Here is a 24,401-nt window from a genome sequence, read left to right as displayed (position 1 = left end):
ACCCAGAGAGGCTCTTGTGACTATCTGGATGTCCTGACACTGCTGTCCTGTGTGGACCAAAGCTGGACAGCTCGGTCCCCGGAGCACTGACGCTGTGGATACGGAGAGGAGACTTTGGTTATCTGGACTGTCCGGACGATGCTTTTCTGTCTTAATATCCCAGAAGTACTGAGCTCGACAGCTGAGTCACAAAACATTAAACGTCCAGACTTAGAAAAACTCTCAGTGGGGTACAAAATCTGTGTGTGTGTGTGTGTGTGAGAGAGAGATGGAGAGAGAGACAGAGAGACAGACAGAGAGACAGAGACAGAGACAGAGAAAGAGAAAGAGAAAGAGAAAGAGAAAGAGAAAGAAAAAGAGAAAGGGAAAGAGAAAGAGAGAGAGAAAGGGAAAGAGAAAGAGAGAGAGCGAGAGCTGCAAGGGCACGTCTTCAATGTCATTACAAATACATTAGGAAGCTGGCTGCTGGAAGGAGCAGAGCTCTGATCTTTTATGAATTACAAGCATGCAGACAGACAGAGTGGAGGAATTGAGAATATCTCATTTGGGTGTGAGTGTGAGAGGCAGCGAGTGAAGGAGACACAGAGACATCCTCTGATCAGAGTCCTGAGGGTATACTCCACATTTTTAGGGTGTGTGACTCAGATTTTCATTTGAACCTCGACACATTGCCTACACACACACACACACACACACACACACACACACACACACACACACACACACACACACACACACACACACACACACACACACACACACACACACACACACACACACACACACACACACACACACACACACACACACACACACACACACACACACACACACACACACACACACACACACACAGCATATGAAGAACAGCAGCCAATCAAATGTGAGAATTCTGCATCAAAACTTCACAGTTTCTTCGTCAAGCCTGAGATGATGAACATAATGATATCACAGTAATGTCATCAGTCGTCCCACTGGGCTCAGAAATGATTCATTTCTGAGAGAAAGTCTGTTGTGTGGAGTTTGAAGGAGAACAAAGTCTCTACCCAAGATAATGTCTTCAAATATACCAACATTTCAATGTTTAAATCGTCCTCGGGGTACCTGAGGGACACAACAGCCCAGACAACAACACGGGTGGGATCTGTCCTCAGTCACATCCAAATACTGCGGAGGGTTCACATGCCATTCAAAAACCACATCAGGGAAAACAGATTAAGCCTGATCAGACACCTAAGTTAAACAGTACAGCATCAGGTAACAGCACAAAAACCTATTAGAGAGATACAACACCTTCAGCAAAAGAATAAAACACTCAACTTTAGGAGAGTCACAACATTAGGAGAGACATGGCAGCTACTGATGTAAGGAGGAACCAAACACCTCTGGCTCCAGTCGGGTTCTGGAAGAGGAACCCGCCTTTGGTTGAAGACTCTGGCCACCATGATAGAACACACCTGAGTTAAACTGACTGCGCAATGTTTGCTGAGCTGTTGTGTCCTTTAATACCTGAGGAAGACTTTGATGGTGAAACGTTGGAATATTTCAATATGTTTTCTGACATCGTGGTTACGTTTCATGTGAGCACCTCTCAAACACTGGTGTAGGTTCCTCTAGAGGGGGGGGTCTACTGATAGACGCTATTGGTTGCATTGTGATAGTAAATCCTTTGAATGGCCCTTATGATGCAAGAGCTCCATAGTGGACAAAAATGGTTATATGATCAATAAATGAATGGAATGAGAGGATATGAGGTGAAGGTCTGAAACTAAAACTTCTTTATTCTTTTATCACCCGCAGACATAAGCAGCAGCTTGATATCTGTCTGTATTAGTGTCAAAGTGCTTTTGACTCCATCACACGAAGAAACGGACAAAACCAAAAAACTCCATGAAGATAAAAAAAAATCCATAAAGAAGACTCCCCGATGCTGAACCATGACTAAAATACTTTTTATGCCTTCATCATCCACTGAGAGCACATTAAGTACAGATGGGTGTGCAGTTTACTATCATGTTGCATGATTTCTGGGTCATGAAGGCTCAAGTTTTGGAAATTGTCTTCCTTATCTCCCACTGCAGATTGCCAAAATGTAACCTGACCCTCTGAACTTCCTTATTCCTGTGAGTCTTTGACTCTAAATGTTGTAAACTCCCCGCCAAGCCTGTTTTTATCTGAGATGTTGAAGCTCTGTCTGCTTCTCGTCATGTCTTCAGAGTTAGACTTTGTCAAGCCACATTAAAAAACGTTTTTATCTGCACTTCTTATTCTAATCTAGATTCATGGCAACAGAGGGACAGTGTCTGCTTTCCTGCCTGTGAATAAACCAGCCCCGTGTGCTTATTAAGGCTCTCCTCTGTACTACTAATTACATTGTCTTCACGGCTTTTGCGCTCTCTATCCTTTCCATTTCCATCTCATCCCTTGCTCTCCCCACAAGTACATTTATTTTGCGATTGGGGTTCAGTTCAAACTAACTGAGAGCCGAGCAGCTTCATTATTTCACTTTGGATTAGGTTTGGACCACCCTGTTTGAGGCTTTAACTGCAACAACAGCCTAACCCTCTGGAGAGAGTGAGACAGAGAGATAAAAAAAGATAGGGAGAAAATGGAGAGACAGAAAAAGGCCATCAGAGAGTTAAACAGGGAGAAATCAGGAGAGAGAAGCCAGCAGGCAGGCGGCTTTAGAGAGCTATAAATTGAAGTCGAACAAAGAAGTCAGGCTGGAATTCAGAGCTGCACGTCCACTACTCATTCTGCCTGGGGTGTCAGAATCACATTAACATACTGGTAAAATTAATAAAGAAAATGATTAATAATCACATATGCCTCTGACGGCAACAGCACTTTATCAAATCTGAATCCGGTATCTGTTCATCAAATCTGAGTCCTTTATGAATCCCTTATTAAATCTAATTAGGTTAAGCTTTTTCAACATTGGTCAGTAAAGCGCACTGCAGTTTTTAGTGGCATCTGAACTTAAATGTATGTAAATGTATGTATGTAAAGCTTAAAAGAATAGATAAGTATTTTCAGAAATAAGCCTATTGGTTTTCTTGCCACGACTCAGACAACCACATCGATACCATTCTCACGTGTGTCCACTGAATACTGACCTGGAACCAGCAAGTGGTGAGCGAAGCCCGACAGCAGCTAACCTGGCTCTGTCATCAGCAGGACAATCTGTTCACCTTTGGATGGAGCCGAGCTAACCGTGGCCCCTTCTTCCCCAGTTGTTGTGCTAAGCTACGCTAACGGTCTCCTGGTTCCAGCTCCACAACTGACAAGAGAGAGGAGCTGATCTTCTCAGCCCACTCTTGGCAAATAGGTTATTTCCCAAACTTTAAAATGCTGATAGAGGTCATCCTTTAGTTTAACTGGGAGGCCAAACCTGCTCAGTACAGAAGTCTTTCCACCTGTTGGTCTCTTGTGTTACTAACAAACTTGAGCTGAGCACCAGACTGGTCACCTGCTACCAGTTTTCATTTCAACCAGCCAAAGCGACTGACCCTACATTACAAGTCTGCTAATGCTGCCTATGTTGCTCTTGACTGATGACAAAAGACTGAAGAGAGATGAAAGGTTTGGGAAGAGACGTGGTAGCATCGAAGCTTAACAAAACCTCTACGTTTGGGAGTCGGATTCAAACAACAACTGGATTTCTGAGCAACGCTACTCACATACAGAGCAGGAAGATGTGATGCTGAGTCTGTGTTTACTGTAGAACTGATCACTATTGGAAAGGTTTCAGATGCAGCACTTTAAACCAAATCTGAAGTGATTAATGATAATTATTGCACAACTTTTATAATTATCAGAAAAACTACAGACGGTGTTATTACGCTGCTCATGGTTTGACTCTAAATAAGGTTTCAGGGGGGGATTATAAACCTGATGAAATGCTAAGAGGCTCTATTATGACAGCTGACATTCAGACATACTGGGTCTGGGTTTTAAAAAATCTGTGTGTGGGTGCGGGGGTGTGTGTCCCTTGGAAGGATTTGTGTCCATCCTTGAGTGCCCGAGCATCTCCAGCAGAGCATTTCAGCCTTTACCATTCAGTCTATTGATTTATCTAGCGTAGCGGCCAGCGTCGGCTCGTGTGGTGTGATGTGAAAGTAAAGCAGCGACTGCACGGAGACAAATGGAGGGAGCGGAGGGAGGGAGGGAGGGATGGAGGCAAAGCATAGAGAGACACAGCATTCTGTATTCTGTAGATACAGAATGATAACAGGGACAGAAACACTCTGATTTACAAAGCTCCACACGGTACAACATATTAGAAAACACAAGAAGATGTTTATCATGTAGAAAAATGTCAAAATGAATGTGCATTACTACCACAGTGATCAATACTAAGAAACTATTCCTGCCCACTGTAATTCTTTATTAATTGTGGCTTTGGAAGTGAATTTTGTTCCACTCCTTCACCCTGTATTCTCTAATCAAAGTTTTTAGGTCAGTTTACTTTGTGAGTCAAGAGGGAATATTAGACGGGAGAATGTCTACAATGTCTTTTCACATGCAAGTGGCATGGCGATTATACATTTTTCCGCTAAAGCCACAGTTTGGCCTGCAATGGCAAACTGTAAGTGAGCCCCACATTCCATGCTGTGCTCATCCCCTCTCAAACTGATCCGCTCCAAACTCTCAAATCCCTGAAACGAGATGTGATTCCTGGGCCTCAGACCAACTCAGCCTGGGTGGCAAACAGTCACACTTATGCTCTTTTCTTTTTTTTTTTTCGTGTTCATGATTTCCATCAGACCTCCCAAAAAGCAGCATGTGCGAGTTTGGATAAAAAATATCTATATCCCTATATCTGTCTATAGGGCGTCCACAGGGCTCGATCCTGGGCCCCATCTTCTTCTCCCTCTACACAAGAATGCTTAGTTCTGTCTTACACTGCCAACTGGACATCAAGGAACCCTCTGGCCGAACATCACACCAGCAGCCCCTCCCGTTGATTCCTCCTAAACAACATCAGGAGCCTTTGCTGCTGCCTTATTCATCAAACATCTGGACTGCTGCTACTCTGTCTGAGCTGGAGTTCCTGCATCAGCCAACAGAAATCTGGAGGTAGACCAGCCTGCTGGTATGTGACCTGCAAAGTCAGGGTCATGTGACCCACAGGGGTAGCTGAGCTAACACTACCGCTATCCAGCTAATGGCTGTGGGTTTTGAATAGTTAAATAATGGGTTTAAATTTATTGTTACAACTGACACATTTCAGCAGGAACTGATGACTGAAAACGATGTTTTACTACCGAGTTTCATCATCCTACATTTCTCTGGACTGAACAGAGCTGGTGAAAGTCTTTTGCTGCACAACAGATCCATACATAAAAGAACTGGAGAAACATTCTGTGAGGACACTTTTGTAACACAGAAAATGGAGTGCAAGGGATCCTTAAAAACTAATTAAACAGGGTATGTTTGCATGAATATTCATGAAGCGAACAGCATCTTGTTTTGGAGGGTACCACTCTTTTCTCATGATCATTTTTACATTTGAAATCTTATTGCATTGGTTAGCACTGTTGCCTCAGAGCAAGAAGGTTCCAGGTTCAAATCCTGGCCGGCAGGTTTGCTGTTTTCTATGTGGAGATTGCATGTTCTCCCCGTGCTCGCGTGGGTTCTCCCTGGTTCTCCGGCTTCCTCCCACAGTCCAAAGACATGCAGGTTAATTGGTGACTCTAAATTACATGTAGGTGTGAGTGTGAATGGTTGTCTGTCTGTGTGTGTGTGTCGGCCCTGTGATTGGCTGGTGACCCCGCCCCTCACTTAAAGTCAGCTGGGTTGGTTTTTGAAAAAAAAAATATGGGGGAGAATGGGTTTATAAAAAAAATAAAACAAGCTAGCAAAGCAGCCGGAAAGCAGCACACTGATGCCTTCGTCTGCCTCCATCCATTGTGTGACCTTAGCTGCAGGTCGCCGCTGTACCTCAACAGTCTCCTCAAAGTAAAGCTCGACTTGCTCTAACATGATTTCTCTCCCACGCTGTAGCCATCTGGCATTTAAGCTCAATCACACACATCTGTTTTCCAGGATTTATATGAACCTCTGTACCCTAACACACAAGTGCATCCTTAATATTTCCTTGTAAGCCACAAGGCCACACAGTGAGAGCTCCACACCCACACAGTAAACAGCCACAAGGTGACATCTGTTAATGACTGGCCCCGACGAAGAGCGCACGCTCACTGGTGCCTGTTTTTTTTTTTAAGGCTGGCATTTTATTTTAATGAAAGGTACCTTCACCGACAGCAAAACAAGCAGGAAATGTCACAAGCCACCTCCTCCGAGGCAAAGTGCCTTCTGCTGTACAGTTGAATCCTATCAGACCTTTATGTGCTTTACAGTTAAGACCCCGAGGCTCCCTCCCTGCCTTTCTCTCCAGGATCATCTGTTACATATTCATGACCCTCTACGCCTCAGGAAACGCTGTTATTCAGAAGGGCTTGTAATACAGCTTAAAGCCAACACATCTTTTCTTTTAGATCTGCAATCTCTCTGTTCAAGAGGATCTCAGGTGCTTATGTAGATGGTTTTATGTTAAGTGTTTCGGCCTTTTGTCATGCATTTGGGATTCCTTAGCAAACACAAAGGGATGAAAGCAGGTCCCTACGTGTACTGCATCACCACACCAGGCCACTCTTGTTTTGTGTGGCAGCAGTTAGGAGGGTCTGTCCCTCCTGAAGTCTAGTGCATGGCTGTAAATTTAAGAATGATGGTTGAAAGATAATGAGCCTTTCATTACATCGCTTACTTAGTCTGCTGTGTATAAATCTTTTTTATACAACTCTTCAAACTGACATTATTCAGAGATATGATGACTTTTCAGGAGTCGACTATAGCTTCAAAGCAATACATCAAAGTGAAGTCACTGAAATATCACCTGACGCCTGGTAACCATCACACAGCCATGTGGATATCTTTTCAAGCATTTAAACACAGTTATATCAGAGTGGCAGGTAACAGTAGAGGTCTGATACCTGTTTTTACATTAACAGCAGATGAAATGATCATGTTTAATGTGAAAGGTGTCACTCACAGTGACAAAACCTCAGAGATCATCATCCAACTCTGCAGCTCCACGGAGCTGAGGGGAGCTGCGTCTCTCAGCTGATTGCTGTGGTTTCATGGCCCACGACGACGGATGCAGTCTTATTAGCATCGTTCCCAGCAGTAAACCCAGCACTAAACAGCAGACAGATAGCCTAACACCTAAATGGTGGACATAGTGAAGCATGTAGCAGCAAAAGATTCAGATCTTTTCCTCAGGAGATAGTGGAGACCAAAGCAGAGCTAAAAGGAGAGTGAATCATTTTCACCAGGTGGCCAGAAACACCACCCTCTGCTCCGACTGCATAAAGACGTGGACGTAGCCTCTGGGGCTGAGTCATTGCCTCAGTAAACACTTTCCTAATGAGTTTATGTTCTCAGTCACTGTCTAGTCACTCTAGTCAATGTTGGAATTTCCTGTAAAACACCAAAACACAGAAGGGGACACTGCCAGGAATTTTCTGCAGTCTGAGGTATTTACTAAACTGAATTGTTTAAGGAAACACAAGTAAGCTAGAGCTTCAGAAGCCACTAGAAAGTATGCTGCACTTTGATGGGAGGAATCATTCCTCCTTCAGTCCCCACTTCCTGTTTTCTTCTCCGTCTGTCCAGACTTTGTCTGCAGAGAATCTGTGATCTAACTGAGAAGGAATATGGCTCACAGATAACTGTGGAGAGCCTTATCGACATCCCCATTACATCTACTAAGCCAGTTATCTTCCCCGGGTCTCCTCGATAGGACCAAAGGCTGAGGTTTTTAAGGTCCGATTAGCACTCTATTCCTCAGGATCCCTATTGTTAGATAAAACTCTCCATTTCTGGCTCTTTAATTAGCTTAAGCAGCTTGGCACTGCCAAAAGCACTTGTGATATTCCATTATTCTAATCCTATTAGTGCGAGCCAAAGACAGAGAAGGAGAGAGACTAACTGGGGCTAGACTAGAAGAAGCATTCTCTTTTTTATATCTAATGGCTGAAAACGCGACTTGCACACAGTAAGTGGCTAACAGAGCCGACGCTTCGGGACGGGTCACTGTGTATCTCTTCCACTGCCCTCCCTCCACGGCCATTTCTATACATGCCCCAGAGGCAGTGGCTGTGCCGAGGGCCGTGCTGGTCCGTCTGACTGCTCTCATCAGCTCGGTGCAGCTGTAGAGGTCAGAATCCGAGCTCAGAGAGGAGGGAGGTCACACTCACAGTCGGCTCAGTCACAACAATTACTGTAGGACCTGTTGTCTAATGCTGAGAGGCTCTCTGCATGTGTGACACTAGGGCTGCTTCAGCATCCGCAATATGGCAACACCGCGCTACTGACAAGCCAGCCGCAGCGGACATCAAGCAACCACCGCAACTGCAACGTTCACACTTTTTTCTAAACACTGTATGTTACTAATGCTACTAATGCAGCTGCTCTCACAACCCTCTGCAGCACCTAATAACACCAACAGATAAAGCTTCTTTACATAGCACTACCAGGACGAATGATGCCTCGTTGAGCCTTATTTTATTCTATTCGTGTCTCTTTTACCTCTTTAACTCATGTATCTTATTTAGAGTTAAAACATATAAATATCTTTATTATATTAAATATAATATACATTTTTAATATATATTTGTATTTAGATATTATTATTGGTGCAGTGGTTAGCACTGTGGCCTCACGGCAAGAAGGTTCCAGGTTTGAGCCTTGAACCTTTCTGTGTGGAGTTGTCATGTTCCCCCCCGTGCTTGTGTGGGTTCTCTCCGGGTTCTCCAGCTTCCTCCCACAGTCCAAAGACATGCAGGTTAATCGGTGACTCTAACTTGCCCGAAGGTGTGAGTGTGAGTGTGAATGGTTGTCTGTCTCTGACAGGCGACCAGTCCAGGGTGACCCCGCCTCTCCTCCTAAGTCAGCTGGGACTGATTCACAGCATTTCAACCTTTGTGCAGCTTCCACCTGTAATGAATTGTGCTCTATATATTAATAACGCTTTGCTTGCAACGAGAAATCTCCCGAAAAGACCAAACCCAACAATTTATTAGCTTGATGATCACACTAAATTCCATTTGAACAACCTGCCGAGCTGTGCCAGTCTGCTCTACACTTGCTAGCTAGGCAGTCACAAGATGGAGATGCTCTTAGGCTCTAATTGGTCAACCAATTCTCCAACTAGCTTCAGCTCAAACTAGCTGCTTTGCTGCATCTGGACACGACACCAGACCGGTTTGAACTGCTGAATCCTGCATAAAAAGGGTGACTGTGGGGTCCGGAAGCAGTCTATGTTTGTCCCTCTCTCAATACTTTGCTTTTCAATCTAAGACACGAAGCCCCAAACCCACTGCAGACACAATGCTGATCTAATCTCCTTAAACAGGTGGGCACTGCAGTTTTTAGCCAACATAACTCCAACAACTTTGTGCCTTTATCGGGGGGCTATTTTCAGCTGCAGATCAACACACATTCGGTTCTTTACTTTGCAGAAGCAGGATGGTGTGAGTGTGAGGTGGAATAAAAAAAAAAAAAACAGTGTGTCTGTTAGAGGCAATGAGAGAACATGTCAGTCAGTGTGGGGCGGGACAACTCAGAGTTAATGTGTGTTGTTCAGAATGATGCTGGCATTATACAGACCAGCAGCAAGAAGGAACGGTTTTTGTTCATTAGTGAGAAAGCAACTGAAAAAGACAATCAGTCTAAAAGTTTTAGAGTAAAATGGTGTTAAAAGTAATAAATTAGAGTTTCTTTGGCACCATCACTGCCTTCATTGTTTTAATGGGGTAAATCTGGCACATAACAGTCTCAAGAGCAGTGCCACTCAGATCACAGTATACAGGCACTCATCAACAGCCATCTCTCATCCTTCTAACATCAAGCTCTCTCTGAGTATCTGTCATGTTTGGTGTTGTCCTCCTGACTTCCTCCATCTCATGCAGCAGCACTGATGAATTGTTGGTGAAATGAGCGTCGGAGGAAAGACGACAGAAAGAAAACCCAAACAAGCAGGCCAAGTGTTGGCAGTGTTATTCTGCCCTCTTGTCCTCAAAGCCTCTCTTTCTTTTCCATGTCAGCGAGCCCCAGATGGATCAGTATGAGGTCAGAGACTAATTTAAGAAGGTTTTGTTCTCCAATCTAGAGACATTTCTGGATTTGATATGATCTAGCACAGTGGTTCTATCTGTGTTAGAATGAGTGCAAACTATTAAGATCTGTGTGGAGCGTGAAAAGTTCATTCCTGACTTTGGAAAAAGTTCTGACTGAATAATCTGAACTCAAGCTCCATTAAAGTTTTTATTTACAGAGCAACAACTTGCAGCACATTTAGCAGTGACTGCTTCAGTGCGTAGCTTTGCTCATGGTAATGATGACAAGAGAGTCACATCTGACAATTAAAGCTGCAGATATCAGACACCATCAGCGGATCCTCTTTATATCCTTTGGCTGCTGAGCTAACAACAGCCAGTGTTACATTTTCACAGACTGACAGGACAAGTTGCTGCTCAGCTCTCAAAGCTCCACAGACCTCAATTACAGTGATTAAGATATTGATGCTTTGTAAGTGTAACTGAGGGATTCTAACTAACATTTACATTAAACTAACACTTCCACTAATTGTTAGTTTCTTTTGGTAGTAACTCACATGTTGGGGATGGGGCACAATTAGGTGCAGAAAGGTTGTATCGCTGTAACAGTTTACAGTTTAAGGGGGCCGTTGGTTCTGGCTTCTCAAACCCTGAACGTGCTTCTTTGACAGCATCTTACTTCTGGGCAGTAAACAGAACCACAGTTAACGGCTGCTGGCATCTCAACGCTTTGAGGTTAAAACTCTGTGTCTTATTGGACCACAGTAGTAATTGGAAATGAGGGATTACTCATTAGTTTTGACCACATTAGCCACCGGGGTTTACTAAGGCAGCTCTACATTGCTTTGACTTCATTAGGCCAGTGTAAAACACTGCCTGCTTGCTGTGTACACAGTAAACTGCACCATATGCATCACGCATCTGCACTAACAGATGACAGCACTTTAGAGTGTGCAGAGGGAGCCCTTTCTTTCTAGTTCGAATGCTAGTTGCAAGCAGCAGAGCACATAGCAGCAAAGCTGTGGCAGATTTAGTCATTCAAATCGATGCATATTTAGTGCAGTGCTGCACAGAAAATTATAATGTAGACAAATATCAGCCTTCAGCTCTTCAGCTGAGCAGAACTTCAATTTATAACGTTAAGGCATGTGCGCAGTATGCAAATAGCCACTTCATCATAGCAGTGACAGTTTATGTAAGTCCTTGTTTTCCCTGCTGATTTGAAGCACAGCTAGTTGCATTAAGTTGGTATGATGAACCATGTGATATCAATTATCAGATCAGACAAATCCTTCACAGCCGACCTCTCTGTACAATCAACTGTTTCTGAGCTCGGCAGCTACAGGCTGCCGCCAGCCCACGCTGAAGCTGGCGTGTGACGCGGAGGAAAGCAAATTTGTCCAAGGCAGCCTGTGAAACAAGGAAGGAGTCGAGATCCAAACCATATTCGCCATCTGCTCTGCTCTCTGTTTGTCTGCTGCCTTACTGAGGCTTTCACTACACAAACACTGGAGACTAACAATGACAAACATACAGCGCTTCACGTTACCGCCTGCCAAATATTGATCTAGCGTCTGTTACACTCAGCACATTATGCTGAGGTGGGAAACTGGTTGCTCACTACATTGCTTAACTGCGCTGTAAGACAATGTAGGCTTTTAAAAATGTATGCCTGCACAGTTTGAATGAGGACATGTAGAGGTAATGATATTCATGTAAGCATGCAGACAAAACAGTCCCAGGGTAATCAGGGAGGACTCAAGGGTGGAAAACACACTACACGCTTTGTCTTTTACTGCTTTAGACTCTCGTCCTGTATGTGCTGTACCGCTCTTCCTCTTCTTTCATTGAGGCTTTGACAGGTACTTTGTCAAGCTCCCTCCCCCAGTAAAACTGAACGTTATTCAGCAAGTTTCGAAAAGGTAACAGGATCTGCTGGCCTGGCTCTGTTCGAGGTTCAAACATTCACAAACCACCAACTCACAATAACTCAGTAAGTTGCAGATGAGTGCTGTACACAAACAGGAATGTAAAAACCCCAGAGTGTGGTTCCAGTGGGAGGTACACGGCCAAACTATTTCTTGGTGAACGACCTTTTTTAGGCTACCCATTTCCCTCTGCTCCTGGTCTTTATGCTAAGCTAGGCCAACTATGCACTTAACACACAGACATGAGTGTTCTTCTCATGATCCTCCCATCTATTATTATATTATATCTAATATTATATTACATTTGAATATGGAACTATTCCTTTAAGGCTTTCACTGCACAACAAGAGCCCAAAATGAAGCTCACTTTGTTTGGTCATCAGTCCAGAAGGCTGAAGGCGCTTCATTTACACTGATACATGATCATTAAATATTCAGGCCATTTACTAATCAACTGATCAATGTTTGGCACTCAGCTTAAGCTTAAGTTTTGATAAAAGGTCATCACCACTGGGAAAGTATTATATGCTAGAACACGGCGGCCTCTCCCTCCCACCTTCAATCAAAATAAGATCATGAACCTCCCCCGCTCTCTTACCCGCGTGGTGGTGGCGAACATGTACTTGTCTCGGAGCTGGAAGCTGTCGACCTGCTCCAGGATCACTCTGCGGTACTGTTCACTCTGGAAGAAGTCGGTGCTGCTGAGTATGGTGGAGACGCCCTGGGGCTCGTGTCTCTGGACCAGCACTGTGGTGGGGGGGTCGTAGGGCTCCACGCCCCTGAGATAAGGAGACAGAGGTGACCAAGGGCAGGTGTGAGGGGGAGTTCAGAGGGATGGAGAAAGTAAGGGCAGGTGAGGGAGGAAGGATGAAGATGGAGAACAGGAGAAACGTTTTGTTACACGATTGTTGCTCAAATAACAGACATTCTAACAGACGTTCTTATGGATGAAAGCATGACCATTTTTGTTTTCTCGCATATTCATATTAAAATATTATTACTTCCTTCCAAACACACTATTTTTAGTTGTTGCTTAATGGAGCTACAGCAGGCCGACATAAAAATTTCAACATCCCCTCCTCCACTAAAACTGACTGTTCGGCATCAAAGTGGGAATCCGGCCCTGGCTTTCTTTATAGGTGCACAGTTTATGTCTCATCTGTAGCTGCCTCAACTCACCATAAATACTGTTATATTGTTATCAGCTGATGTTGAAAAGGTTATGGCTGGACAGTAATTCAATACCGTAATTTAGCAACTGTCAGAGTTATCACATTTCAGTGAAATGATTCAAACTGTTGGCCATCACATAAAGGTATAGGACTGTTACATCACCCGGTCGATTGCTGTGCTTTGACGTCCAGAAACATTGAGGACACCGTTTAAATATAAAATTAAAATGGGAACACAAAGTCGGAAAAGACACTTCTAGAAGAAGCGGCCCCTCCGACTTCACAGCTCCACTCCAAATATCTGCAAGAGCACACTGGTGGTTAGAGCTGCATCTGATGATTATTATTGTTGCAGGTTATTTTCTCTATTAATTAAAAGCGGTGAAAAATGCCCTTCACGGTATCCTAGAGACAAAGGTGACCTCATAAAATCTTGGTTTGTTCGACAAACAGTTCAAAACCTTCACATTCGACAACTTGGTACAATCACATTTTGTTTTTATTTAAAAAAAAAAATGTCAATCTAATCGACTAACTGTTGCAGCTCTACTGTTTCTGGTGGAGCTCTACTGTTTCCCTGTGCCTCTAACGCAGCCTCCTCTGAGGTCTTCAGTCTAAACCAGCCGGCTGACTGAGGGGTGACTGATTGACTGACGTTGCCGTCCTTGCAGCTCTGCTTTCCAGAAACAGGGCTGTAACTGCCCAGTTGCATCGCTTCAAAGTCAATGCTAGTCAGCAGCAAACGATGTCAGTGATATTCCCAAAGGGCCACACTGTGGCCCAGTGGTTAGCACTGTCACCTCACAGCAGGAACGCTTGGGGTTTGAATCACACCACCGTTACTTCGGTGAGGAGGTTGGATGTAAGTTTCCTCAAAGTGTTGTGATTGTTTCTAACAGTTAGCAGGCATGAAGGTAATGTCAGCTTAAGACTCCAAACTGAACGCAGATGGAAATATCTTGTCTATGTGATCGCACTGAAAAGGTGCCATGTATCCAACATATTCTTCTATCCAGGGCGATTTCCCTTAGATGTCTTATTTAAGAAATCATTCCAGCACGGAGAACTTTGCTCAACATCGTCAGAGGTGTCAGCCTGAAAAACATGTAGTGAATTGTGCCTTAGGAGGCTGCTGCAGCTCCTAAAATAACTGAATTATTCTGGCATTCACTGAGCTGTTTCACAAGCTTTTCACTCTGACAAAGCATCCTTGTCATTCTTTGCTATAAAAAAATGGCAAAATTTCAAGATAATAAATGTCAGCACAAAATACAGACTATCAGCATGGTCAAAACGAAAATATCAGTCTGTGTCAACCTTGAAAAACAGCGTGGTCAAACTATTTGTGGCCAGAGTGTACAGTGAGGGTGTTCTGTAGCCGTGGCACGGAGACTCGGCCAGAATGAATGAAGGAGGTTCACTGGGTCTTATCGTCTGCCTTCCAAATCACCGTGTTTTCCTCTGGAGTCTCGAGAGCTAAACAGAGGGAGCAGTGTCTCGGCTCGGCTCGGCCTCTGTGGCATTCTTTCAAAGGTCTCTGTTCAACTGACGGACAGTGTCTGGCCTGAGAGTGCATGGAGGGCTATTCGCAGTCTGTCTCTGTCCCTTCCTTTGAATTAATCTCTGCCTGGACTAAACACTTCCTTAACACCCATCCTCCCCTTTTTGCCTGTTTCTCATTTTCTGCCAGTTCTGTTTGACATTCGATTGGGGTTTCCCAGAATTATTTCTGAAGGAAAACACTACTATGTTTAAGACTGAGCCGCTATCAGAAGTGACTATTGTTAAGCTAAACATTCATGGCTCCTCATATCCAATGAAACAAACACAACAGCAGTGTACACCCACGGACAATCTAAAAGAAAGATGTAGCTTCTGGGTCTGAAAGTGCCAACTTTAGGCCTTAAACCTGCATCCTCTCCAATCTCCAGCAGGGGGCGACTCCACTGGCCCCAAACAGAAGTCTGATTGGATGGAAGTCAATGAGGAAATGAGGCGACTTCTGTCCTGATTTATCAGCTCAGTGAACGTTTTCCTGATGAGTTTCTGCTCTCAGTCTCTAGTTTACAGTCTTCTTCGTGTGGTGGGGCTTTAGGGCGGGGCTTCCTTGTAACTACCCAATCCGAGGGAAGTCACGCCTTAACATAACCGATCAGAGGTGGGATCTCCACCCAATGAATGCCACTTCTAGTTCCAAAACCACGAAGGCGGCCAAAATGCCAAACTCAAGGCTTCTAAATGCCACTCCCCAACCCAACAGGTGATGTCATGTTGCTTTTTTTTTTTTACTCCCAATGTACGGTGTTGAATTCCAAATGCATCCATCAACATGGCCTGCTAATTTCCTCCATGTTTTGGTATGAAAACAGCAGCAGCCTAGTTTACTTGGGACTACAGGGCATAAACCTTTGTATGGTAGGTTCAGGTTTCAAATAAAAAATAACAGCCCCCACATGTCAGTTGACACATAAAGGCAAATTTGCTCTCTTCTTTAAGTCCTTCTTGGGGTTTTTTTTTGCTAACCTTATCCCTCTGCCCCATCTATTCTGTTCCCCTGTTCCTCTGTAATGCATTTAAAATCCCTGTCAGCAGGATTTGTATCATTGTCTGTAATCCATATGGAAAAAGGGATTGTACTTCTCATTGTAAACACAGAGGGTTTAACCACTCAGTCAGTCTCCTAGCAGTGAGATCAGAGGATTAGGAGTTGGGTGGGGGACCAACCCATCAGACTGGGTTGGTTTTTAACGCATCCACCAGCTGGCTGAGAGTCAGGCTCGAGTCTCTTTGGCTTTCAACACCATAAAACTGATCTGCAGCACAACAGTAGCGTCCCTTGGTGAAGACAGAACACCAAGGGTTTTGTTGCTAAAGTACCAATCAGTCTGGTCAAGATAAATAAACGTCAGCAAAAAATCTGAGCTAATCCCAATGCTTCATGACTTCATAACAGCTGGGGCATTTGCTCAATTAAAGCACGCAAGTGTTACCTGGTGCTGTCTGATCTGTGGTCTGATTTTATTTATGTGACAAAACCACTGGAATGTTACCTGTGAGATGCTAAAACACAACACAGACTCAGGTAGAGAAGAGTCCAAGAGTCACAGAACTAGCTCAGTAATGTCAGCTTATACAATATCTATCTAACTTTAGCCAACAACACCCTCCATAAGCTACTGGTATTATCAGACCAGGTAGGACCACAGAACAAAAACACCCAAGTGACTTAAACTAAGCAAATTTGCATTTTATTGCCAATTTAACTTTCCATTTGCAAAAGGAAGAATGTACTATTTGTTTTAAAAGTGGCATCGATTCGCTTTAATTTGAGAGCCAAGATGAGGTCCCAAGGGGGTGGAAGGCATCCATCCACATCGTCTTTGTGTTGCTGCAGTGTTAGGAGGTCTTTCTAAGTAAGTTTGGTGTGACTGCTGGGTGTTTGGCTGAGGCCAAACGAGGGTGGGAGGACTAATACTGAGCACATTAGTGGGGACACACCTTTCTGATCATATAAATAAATGAGCTGACCTAGCTGTTTGAAGAAGAGCTTCCTGAAGTCATTAAGCAGTTTGGGGCTGGTTCAATGAATGATGAAGAGGAGTGTGTACAGAAACATGTGGAGTCACTGGGGACACAAATGTTTGGAAAGTGATTCAGCTACATGAAATCAACTTTTTGTAGGAAGGAATATTATGTTTATGGAGAGATCGTGGAGTCAAACAGACACAATCATTAGCTTGATATATGAGTTAAACAAACCAGATCATGTTTTCTATTTTAGACTGTTCAAAGGAGCCTCCTTTTGCTCTGATGACAGCTTTACACACTCACACACTCACCTGGAAAGGTTTTCAATGAACACATGCACCTTGTCAGGAGTTAGTTTGTGGAATTTCTTGCCTTCTTAATGTGTTTGATCAGTTGTGTTGTGCAGAGGAGGGGTTGGTACACCTGACCTGGGGTTGGTGAACAGCCCTCGGTGAGTCCGTCCAGGACATTTCAAGAACTTTGAACCCCCCCCCATGCCTTTGTGAGACACAGAAAAGGTGAGCAGATGGTTTCTACATGTGTGGTTCCCACCGTGAAGATGGAGGAGGAGGTGTGATGGTGTGGGGGGGCTTTGCTGGTGACATTGTTGGTGATTTATTCCAAACTCGTGGCACACTGAGCCAGCAGGGCCACCACAGCATTCTGCAGCACCCATCCCATCTGGGTTTGAGCTTAGTGGGACCATCACTTGTTTTCCAACCGGACAATGAGCCCAAACTCACCTCCAGGCCGTTCATGGGCTGTTTGACCAAGAAGGAGAGTGATGGAGTGCTGTTCTCCACAATCACCCAACCTAAACCCAACTGAGATGGTTTGGGATGAGTTGGACCGCAGAGTGAAGGAAAACGCAGCCAACAAGTGCTCAGCACCTCTGAGAGCTTCTTCAAGACTGATGGAAAACCATCCAGGTGACGAGCTCACGAAGCTGACTGAGAGAACGACAAGAGTGTGAAAAGCTGTCGAAGCAAAAGGTGTCTGCTCTGAGGAATCTACAATGTAGAAAAGAATACAAATAAATAAAAACCATTGAACGAGAAGGTGTCCAAACTGTTTCCATTGTTTTATTATATCTTATTCTATCCTAAATTCAATCTTATGTCTAAATGTCCTGTGTGTGTGTGTGTAGCATGGAGGCACAAGAGCTTACACTTCACTGTGCAAAACTTTCATCACTTGATGAAGAGTAAAACTTCACTTCACCTGATATTTTTTAACTAATCTTTACTCTCCAGCTGACATTAACTGCTTAAGTCCAAACTAACACTTTGGCTGCTTACAGTGCAACACTTCAACTTTCTCCAGCTCCTTAACTTCAGCTGAAATTCCAAGATCTTCACTTCACACTTCAGCTGATATCACGTTTAGCTCTTAGTCTTTATTCGACAGTTCAGCTGCTTCCCCCTTTTACACTTAGACAGTTCACTTGTATCAGTGTTTACTCGTCAAATGACTTTTCAGCTGCTCTTAGATTAAACGTCAGCTGCCACTTACTCCTCATTTCGTTGTTACCACTCAGCAAATAGTTCACCTGCTTCCAGCTCTTCTTCTTCAACTGTCACATCAACTACTCTCAGCGTTGCATACAAACTGACATTTCAAATGTTTTCAGACTACTCCTGATTACACCTTACACCTTCATCTGCTTTTAGCTTCACTTCAACACCTTTTAGCACCAACACTTCAACAGACACTACGAGCCCTTTCAGGTTTTAAACTTCAACTGACACTTCAACTGCTTTAAGTGACTGAAATTCAACTGTATCTCTTATTTAGGACATTTTAATCTGTTAATTTTAAGGTTGTTCTATTTACTGCAACCCACATGATCTGTTTTTTCATCCAGCACCAATACAAGCACACATCCACGTTTGTCCTGAACACATTCTGTGATGGTGTTTTCTCTCTGTATAAGGACGTGGTAGCTGCTAGGCATCAACACTGATGTTCTCCTATAGGAAAAACGGATTCCTGTCATTCTCAGCATCCCTATTCAAATCAGGTTTTCAATTCTACACTGTGCGTGTTATCTTGTCATCAGTGGTTGAATTCCACAGAGCAAAGAGTAATTTAGCTTCACCGAGCAGCAGCGGTGAGGCCGATGAGCAGCTCCATGTGATCTGACTAAGGTGCTTCCAGATGGGAGGAGACACTGAGACAGGAAGTGGGAGACATTTATTCATCTGAGTACTCATTTAGCAACTAGCAGACATCAGAGAAGTCTGACAGTGGCGTTCGCTGCTGTTTCCTCATTTCCTATGAGCCCTTGTTTTGAGGGATGACTTGTGCTGCTCTCATTTAAATTTAAAGTGACAGAGTCAGACTGCTGAAGCTTTTGGCACAGAAAAGAAATATGCGGTCACTGATTTCACTGTCTGGCTGCTGGCAACAGTGCAGTTCAAAAGGCTTTAAAAGAAAAGCTACTACTGCGCCAAAGCTATCAATTAGCTTTGGCCAAAGGAGGTTAAAGTGCCTGTAAATCAACTATTTGATTCACAGCTGGCATAACCTTTTCCCTTAAGACACCAATTTAATGGTCATCAGCACCATGAGGACAATGAAGCTGCAAGACCACTGTTAACATTATCTATACTTTTATTTGTTGACATTTTTAAGAAATAAATCACATAGTAAATGATTCAAAATCCACTTTGTCATGCTCCAAAAGAATCATTAATCCTGCCTGAAATTAGTTATCTGCTATGCGTACACTGAACAAAGGATGTAATACAGACATCAATAATGTCAGTGAACTACTTATAAATAATTAAATCTCATAAGATTATGAGGAAGAGATACAAATGCATCAAAGTAGTCCCAAAAGACAGAGCAAAGAGTAGTCGGACTAGTGTTAAGACTCACCTATCGCAGCCTTCGGATAAAACCAGTGTTCACTCACCCCCCGCCCGTCAATGGGCTTTCTGCCTGGACGACAACATGCAGCATCAAGCAGCCGTGGCAGGACACGGGCCAATAAACAGTTAATAAACACCTCACGGGCAAACCGAGCTGACCCCAAAGGACAAGCTCCAGTGATGACTAATGTATCACCTTATGTCGCTTCACGCTTTCTGTTGAAGATGCACTTTAACACCACAAAGATAACACGACAGCGGCTGTCTCCCACCTCCAGCCAACCACTTAAAGAGTGTGTCTGATTTAAGTGTCTCGTCACATCCTTGGAATTTAAATGGGAAATGTTTGAAAAATGCAAGTGGCAGTGCAGCGTTTCTGCTCTGCTTTGCACTGCAGGGTTGTCAGCCACAAAAAGCCCCACAGTTGCCAATGGCTAATGTCAGATTGGTTGAATTGGTACGGGGCACTAGAGATGGTTGGTAGGCAAGAAGTATCCCTGCTCTATGTTAGCAGATCATCCGGGGGACTTGGAGTGTTTCTAAAACCCTAAAATGATGCTGAGATAGTTTCTCAGGATGGATATCAGGGCCGGACATATTCTAATAGATCAGTATTGGCTCAAACAAATGTGATCCCTTTTTTACTGAACTCTATTGTTTTGTTCCCCTCAGCCGGCTGTTGCTGAGCTGCCGTCCTGTCTGAGAGCTGCACTCTACAGTAGAGCGTTTGACTGCAGATACAAGTGAAAATGAAAGTGTGTGAATGTGAAACCTTGTTTGGGAGTGACACTGAGGATGGTAAAAGCACACAGATTCTCCTGACTCTAACAAGGAGAGAGAGGAAATGAAACATTCAGCTAGCGGCTTTGCATTTTAAACAGTCATCAAGAGTCATTTTCACTGATTAAAATGACAACGTTACCAGCAGCAGGCCGTCACTACTCAGTGTTAGTTCTGTGAGCAACATGTTTATCAGGTAAAAGAGGCGAGACTCTGTAAGACCACTGTGGACCTGAGAGGGTTTCTGTGGTCCCAGCGCTTCCTGCAGTTACACCGACTGTTGTACCAGGTATCTCAGCATGTTTGAACCAGGACCTGCAGTGTTTGGGCCTCATACAGTGTGCAGACATTCAGTCAGTGCTTGATAAGGACTTCCCTTGTAATTACAGCCAATTGCCACCAGGCACGTCTGTGTCACAGCCACCACAGCTGATCACACCCTCTCTACTGTAGTCAATGCTTCAAACTCCAACAGAAGCACCGCCGTGTGTTTGAGACGCCTCTCAGAAGCAGCTCTCCAACCTGGCTCCACTCAAAATGCGAGTCGGCAGCTCCGGCCTGGCAGGAGGTCACACACAGGAAAGGTGTAGACTATCTGGTCGATTTTCAAAAAAAGTGAAGCAAAGTAGTTTGACACACATCACGTAGGTGCAAGGCTAACAGTAGCCTGAACACTCCCTCCGTGCTTTTTATCACTGACAAAGACTCGATCCTACTCAGATCTACTGACCAAAGTCTGAATGTGCAGACTTTCCAAAACAAAACACCCACTGAAGACTCCTGATCACACGTCCCATCACCACATCGTCTTATTTCACAGTCGGTCACCTGGTCAGAGGGTTTTGTTAACATCATGAACGATGAGCGGTACATCTCGGAGGGTGAAAAACACTTTGACTTTCGCCCGCGGTCTGCAGCTACAGCACAACGTTTAAGGAAATACCTCGAGTAAACACAAAGTATAAGAGACAGCATGAGAAACAGCAGCCTGCTTACTCCCACTAGAAGCACCAAAACCAAGGAAAAATGACCAAATCAACAAAATCTGAGCAAGTCAACATCACTTCTGATAAACCTCCCGGTGGGACATGGAGCTGCACAGAGGGCGAGTCAAAACTGGACCGCAGCTGGAACATGACGCAAACATGCCGGCTGGGATTTCAGGGGTGGAGTTTGATGGTTTTTCACCGTCTTGAAGCTTTCACACACAATACCATCTACACCAGTGGCTTTGTTGTTAGACATCACACAACAGTCTGTTCTCCTGCTAATGAGCGGTGTGAGATGTCAGGTTGAACCAGATGTGCGTCATCTCTCCGGGGCTTCAACAGGACGTCGCCCATTGATGTTGGGCTTTGACATTTATTTTCATATAATGCACCAGTGAAATGTGAAGAGAGGTGGGGCAGGGTTCTCTCTAGGTTGGATCACCTTTGATCTCCTCTGCTGCCAAAGCTAAGAAAGTTTGCTTCAACTCAACTTCGGAGCTGCCACTCAGGGTCTGCAGGAGATGAACTGGAGCGCTGAATCATGGCAGACTGCACGGCTAATTAGGCAAAAGTGACTTTCAAGGCTGTGAAAACGTATTCTGTCAGTCAGAATAACTATGACTGATGGATTCCAACGTGATCTCTGCCAAATCTTGGGTTTTTTAACATTTGAACACGTTTTCTGACTGGTTCGAAGTTGTGCGACGAGGAAAAGGGGAAGCCACAAACTTCAGTGCACCAATCAGGATTTAGCAACGTGTGTGATCAAACCACAGCACAGTCCTGATGAAACACACTGAGTTTATCTGAGTGTTGAATGTAAACTTAACTTGGATATTTAATGTTTCAGAGAAAGGCTTAAGATTTGAAGCCAACTTTTCAGGCCATCTATTTCAGTAGAGCAGTCAGCATTTGTTTTATACTGTGGTTTACTGTCGCACACGCATTATATGAATTAAGTAGATATACCCAAGACTGTGTTTTATAGATTCCCTCGCTGAGCAGAACATTAATGGCGGCAACAACAGATGCAGCAAACAAATGTTTTCCCATACCAATTATTTGCAGCAGCCACAATATCCTTAACAACTACAGCAAACATCGTAGATGATAAAACACACACCACACACACATTTGAGCTATCGGCCCCCGTGAGACACGTAAGCAATTCAAATACATGATTCTCATATTCTGGCTATTTTCAATACCATGAAAATGAGTATCGGCTCGCTGTCATCAGCTCCCACACAGCGGCCCCGTTCACACCTGCGGCATTAACATGCGTCTTGGGTGATCTGATCACAGCTGGACTGCTTGAAGTGCGTCTGTTCCCAGCCGGCATCAGAGCGCGTCTCCACCGGCCCGCTTGTGATCGGATCTCACTTACGTCATTTCGTTCATGAAAGTGTGAACATTTTATTTAAAGGCTTTAAACTTTAAAAAAAAAAAGATCAGTTTAATAGGGAGGTCTCATCTCCTCAGACAGCAGCTCCCTTTTACAAGTCTGTGCTCGATGCAACGAGATCACAGCATCGTGTTTTGTTCAGGATTATGTTCTCGTTAATATCACAATCCAAATCAGATCTGTAGCGTTAACTACTCTGATGGAGCAGAGTTTTAGTGAGCAGGCAGGCGGAGAGTGGAGACGCAGGGTGTCAGGGCCGTGGAATAGATAGAACATCCACTAGTCACTTAATTGGGCTCAGTGGGCGGACACATTGCTCCACCACAAACATCTCTAATGCACAGCTCGAGAGTTTCCAGAGATTATTCAACAATATCTTTTAGCTCTAATAGTGAGCTCAACTTTGCCTTGATACCAGCCTACGCTACGCTCAGAGCCAGGATGTCAGTTGAGAAGGCGGCCCTCCCTGTGGCCCAGGAGACAGACACATGAACACTGCTAAAAGAATGTGGCCAGATCACCTGCAAATGTGGTCTGAGCGACTGGATCTCAGCGTCTTCACACCCGTTAATACGACAGGTCTGAACAGGGCCGCGCACATACAGAAAAGCACCTGACGAAGTGAAAGTAAACACGAGGGACGTCAGCACTCCTCACGCCTGGTCCTGTTCAGCGGCTCAGATAATGAACCCATTCGCATCCTCCTCCCAAAAGACAATGGCAGTCTGTCACCACTGGTAGTGTGTTCAAACCTTCGCTGCCTTCACGTCTTTAAGCTCAACGTGGCAAAACAAGTTTGAATTTATAGGTGGCACCACGTCGTTAAAAATAAATCATGTTCCTGGCTGTATTTGGACGGTTGTACTGCTGATGATTCGTCCCTGCTCACACTAAGGTGTGTGTCTGAATCACCTCTGAATGTTTTTGGGTCCTTTTTTCTGTTTTTCTATTCCATTCCTTTATTCCATCAGCCTCACTGGCCTGCTGAATTACTGTCAACATGAAACTCCTGGCGCTCCAAGCTTTTGGCGACCTGCTTGTTGTCATCTCAGATCCTTATGTGGCAAGCATGCAGCCATAATCAAATTAAGCACTGCAGACTTTATCCCCCTGAAGTCTGTGTGAACAGCATTTGCTTGTAATTGAAAGCTGATGATAAACATATTTCTGGAATGTTGTGTTTACTCTTTCCTCCACACTCTGCACCACTGAATGCAGCACAGAGTTCAGAGCATTTCTCACATACAGTATTTACGCCCTTTCATGGCACACCGGAGTGGTTGTGAGCCGAGACGGTGGCTGTCTTACCAAAAGTAGGTCTTCACATGCTCTTGGATCAACACCCATGACTCTCCGAAGTCGTCTGATTTCCACAGCTACAGGAGAGAGAGAAGAGGAGGAGGAGGAGGAGGAGAGGGAAGAGGGGAAGGGAGCGGAGGGTAGAGAGAGCGAGAGGAGGAGAGGGGGATGGTGAACAGTAAAAATGTAGGTCAAGCTCATTCCTTCGTTTTGGCTCTTGCACATGTGACAAGGAGAACACTGGAGAGCAGTTTGGTGTTATTGTGCTTGAAAAAGGAAACCAGAAAAGCGTCGCTGTAACCAGTA

General features: G+C 44.3%; 1 protein-coding gene across 2 annotated transcripts in view; it reads right to left on the bottom strand.

The window, feature by feature from the left end:
- sorl1 (sortilin-related receptor, L(DLR class) A repeats containing) overlaps positions 1–24,401 on the bottom strand; it is a 78,871-nt gene that overhangs the window by 33,369 nt on the left and 21,101 nt on the right. For both annotated transcript variants that reach the window (XM_070829810.1, XM_070829811.1), the window contains exons 5-6: positions 24,105–24,172; positions 12,648–12,828 (exon numbers count right to left, since the gene is read on the bottom strand). In XM_070829810.1, coding sequence (XP_070685911.1) covers positions 12,648–12,828; positions 24,105–24,172 — 249 coding nt within the window. The remainder of the gene's footprint in view (positions 1–12,647; positions 12,829–24,104; positions 24,173–24,401) is intronic.

This window comes from Pempheris klunzingeri, chromosome 4 (genome assembly GCF_042242105.1).
Source record: "Pempheris klunzingeri isolate RE-2024b chromosome 4, fPemKlu1.hap1, whole genome shotgun sequence".
In the NCBI taxonomy this organism is placed as follows: Eukaryota; Metazoa; Chordata; class Actinopteri; order Acropomatiformes; family Pempheridae; genus Pempheris; species Pempheris klunzingeri.
The sequence above is the reverse complement of the archived record's forward strand: the minus strand, read 5'-3'. Positions and strand labels throughout refer to the sequence as shown.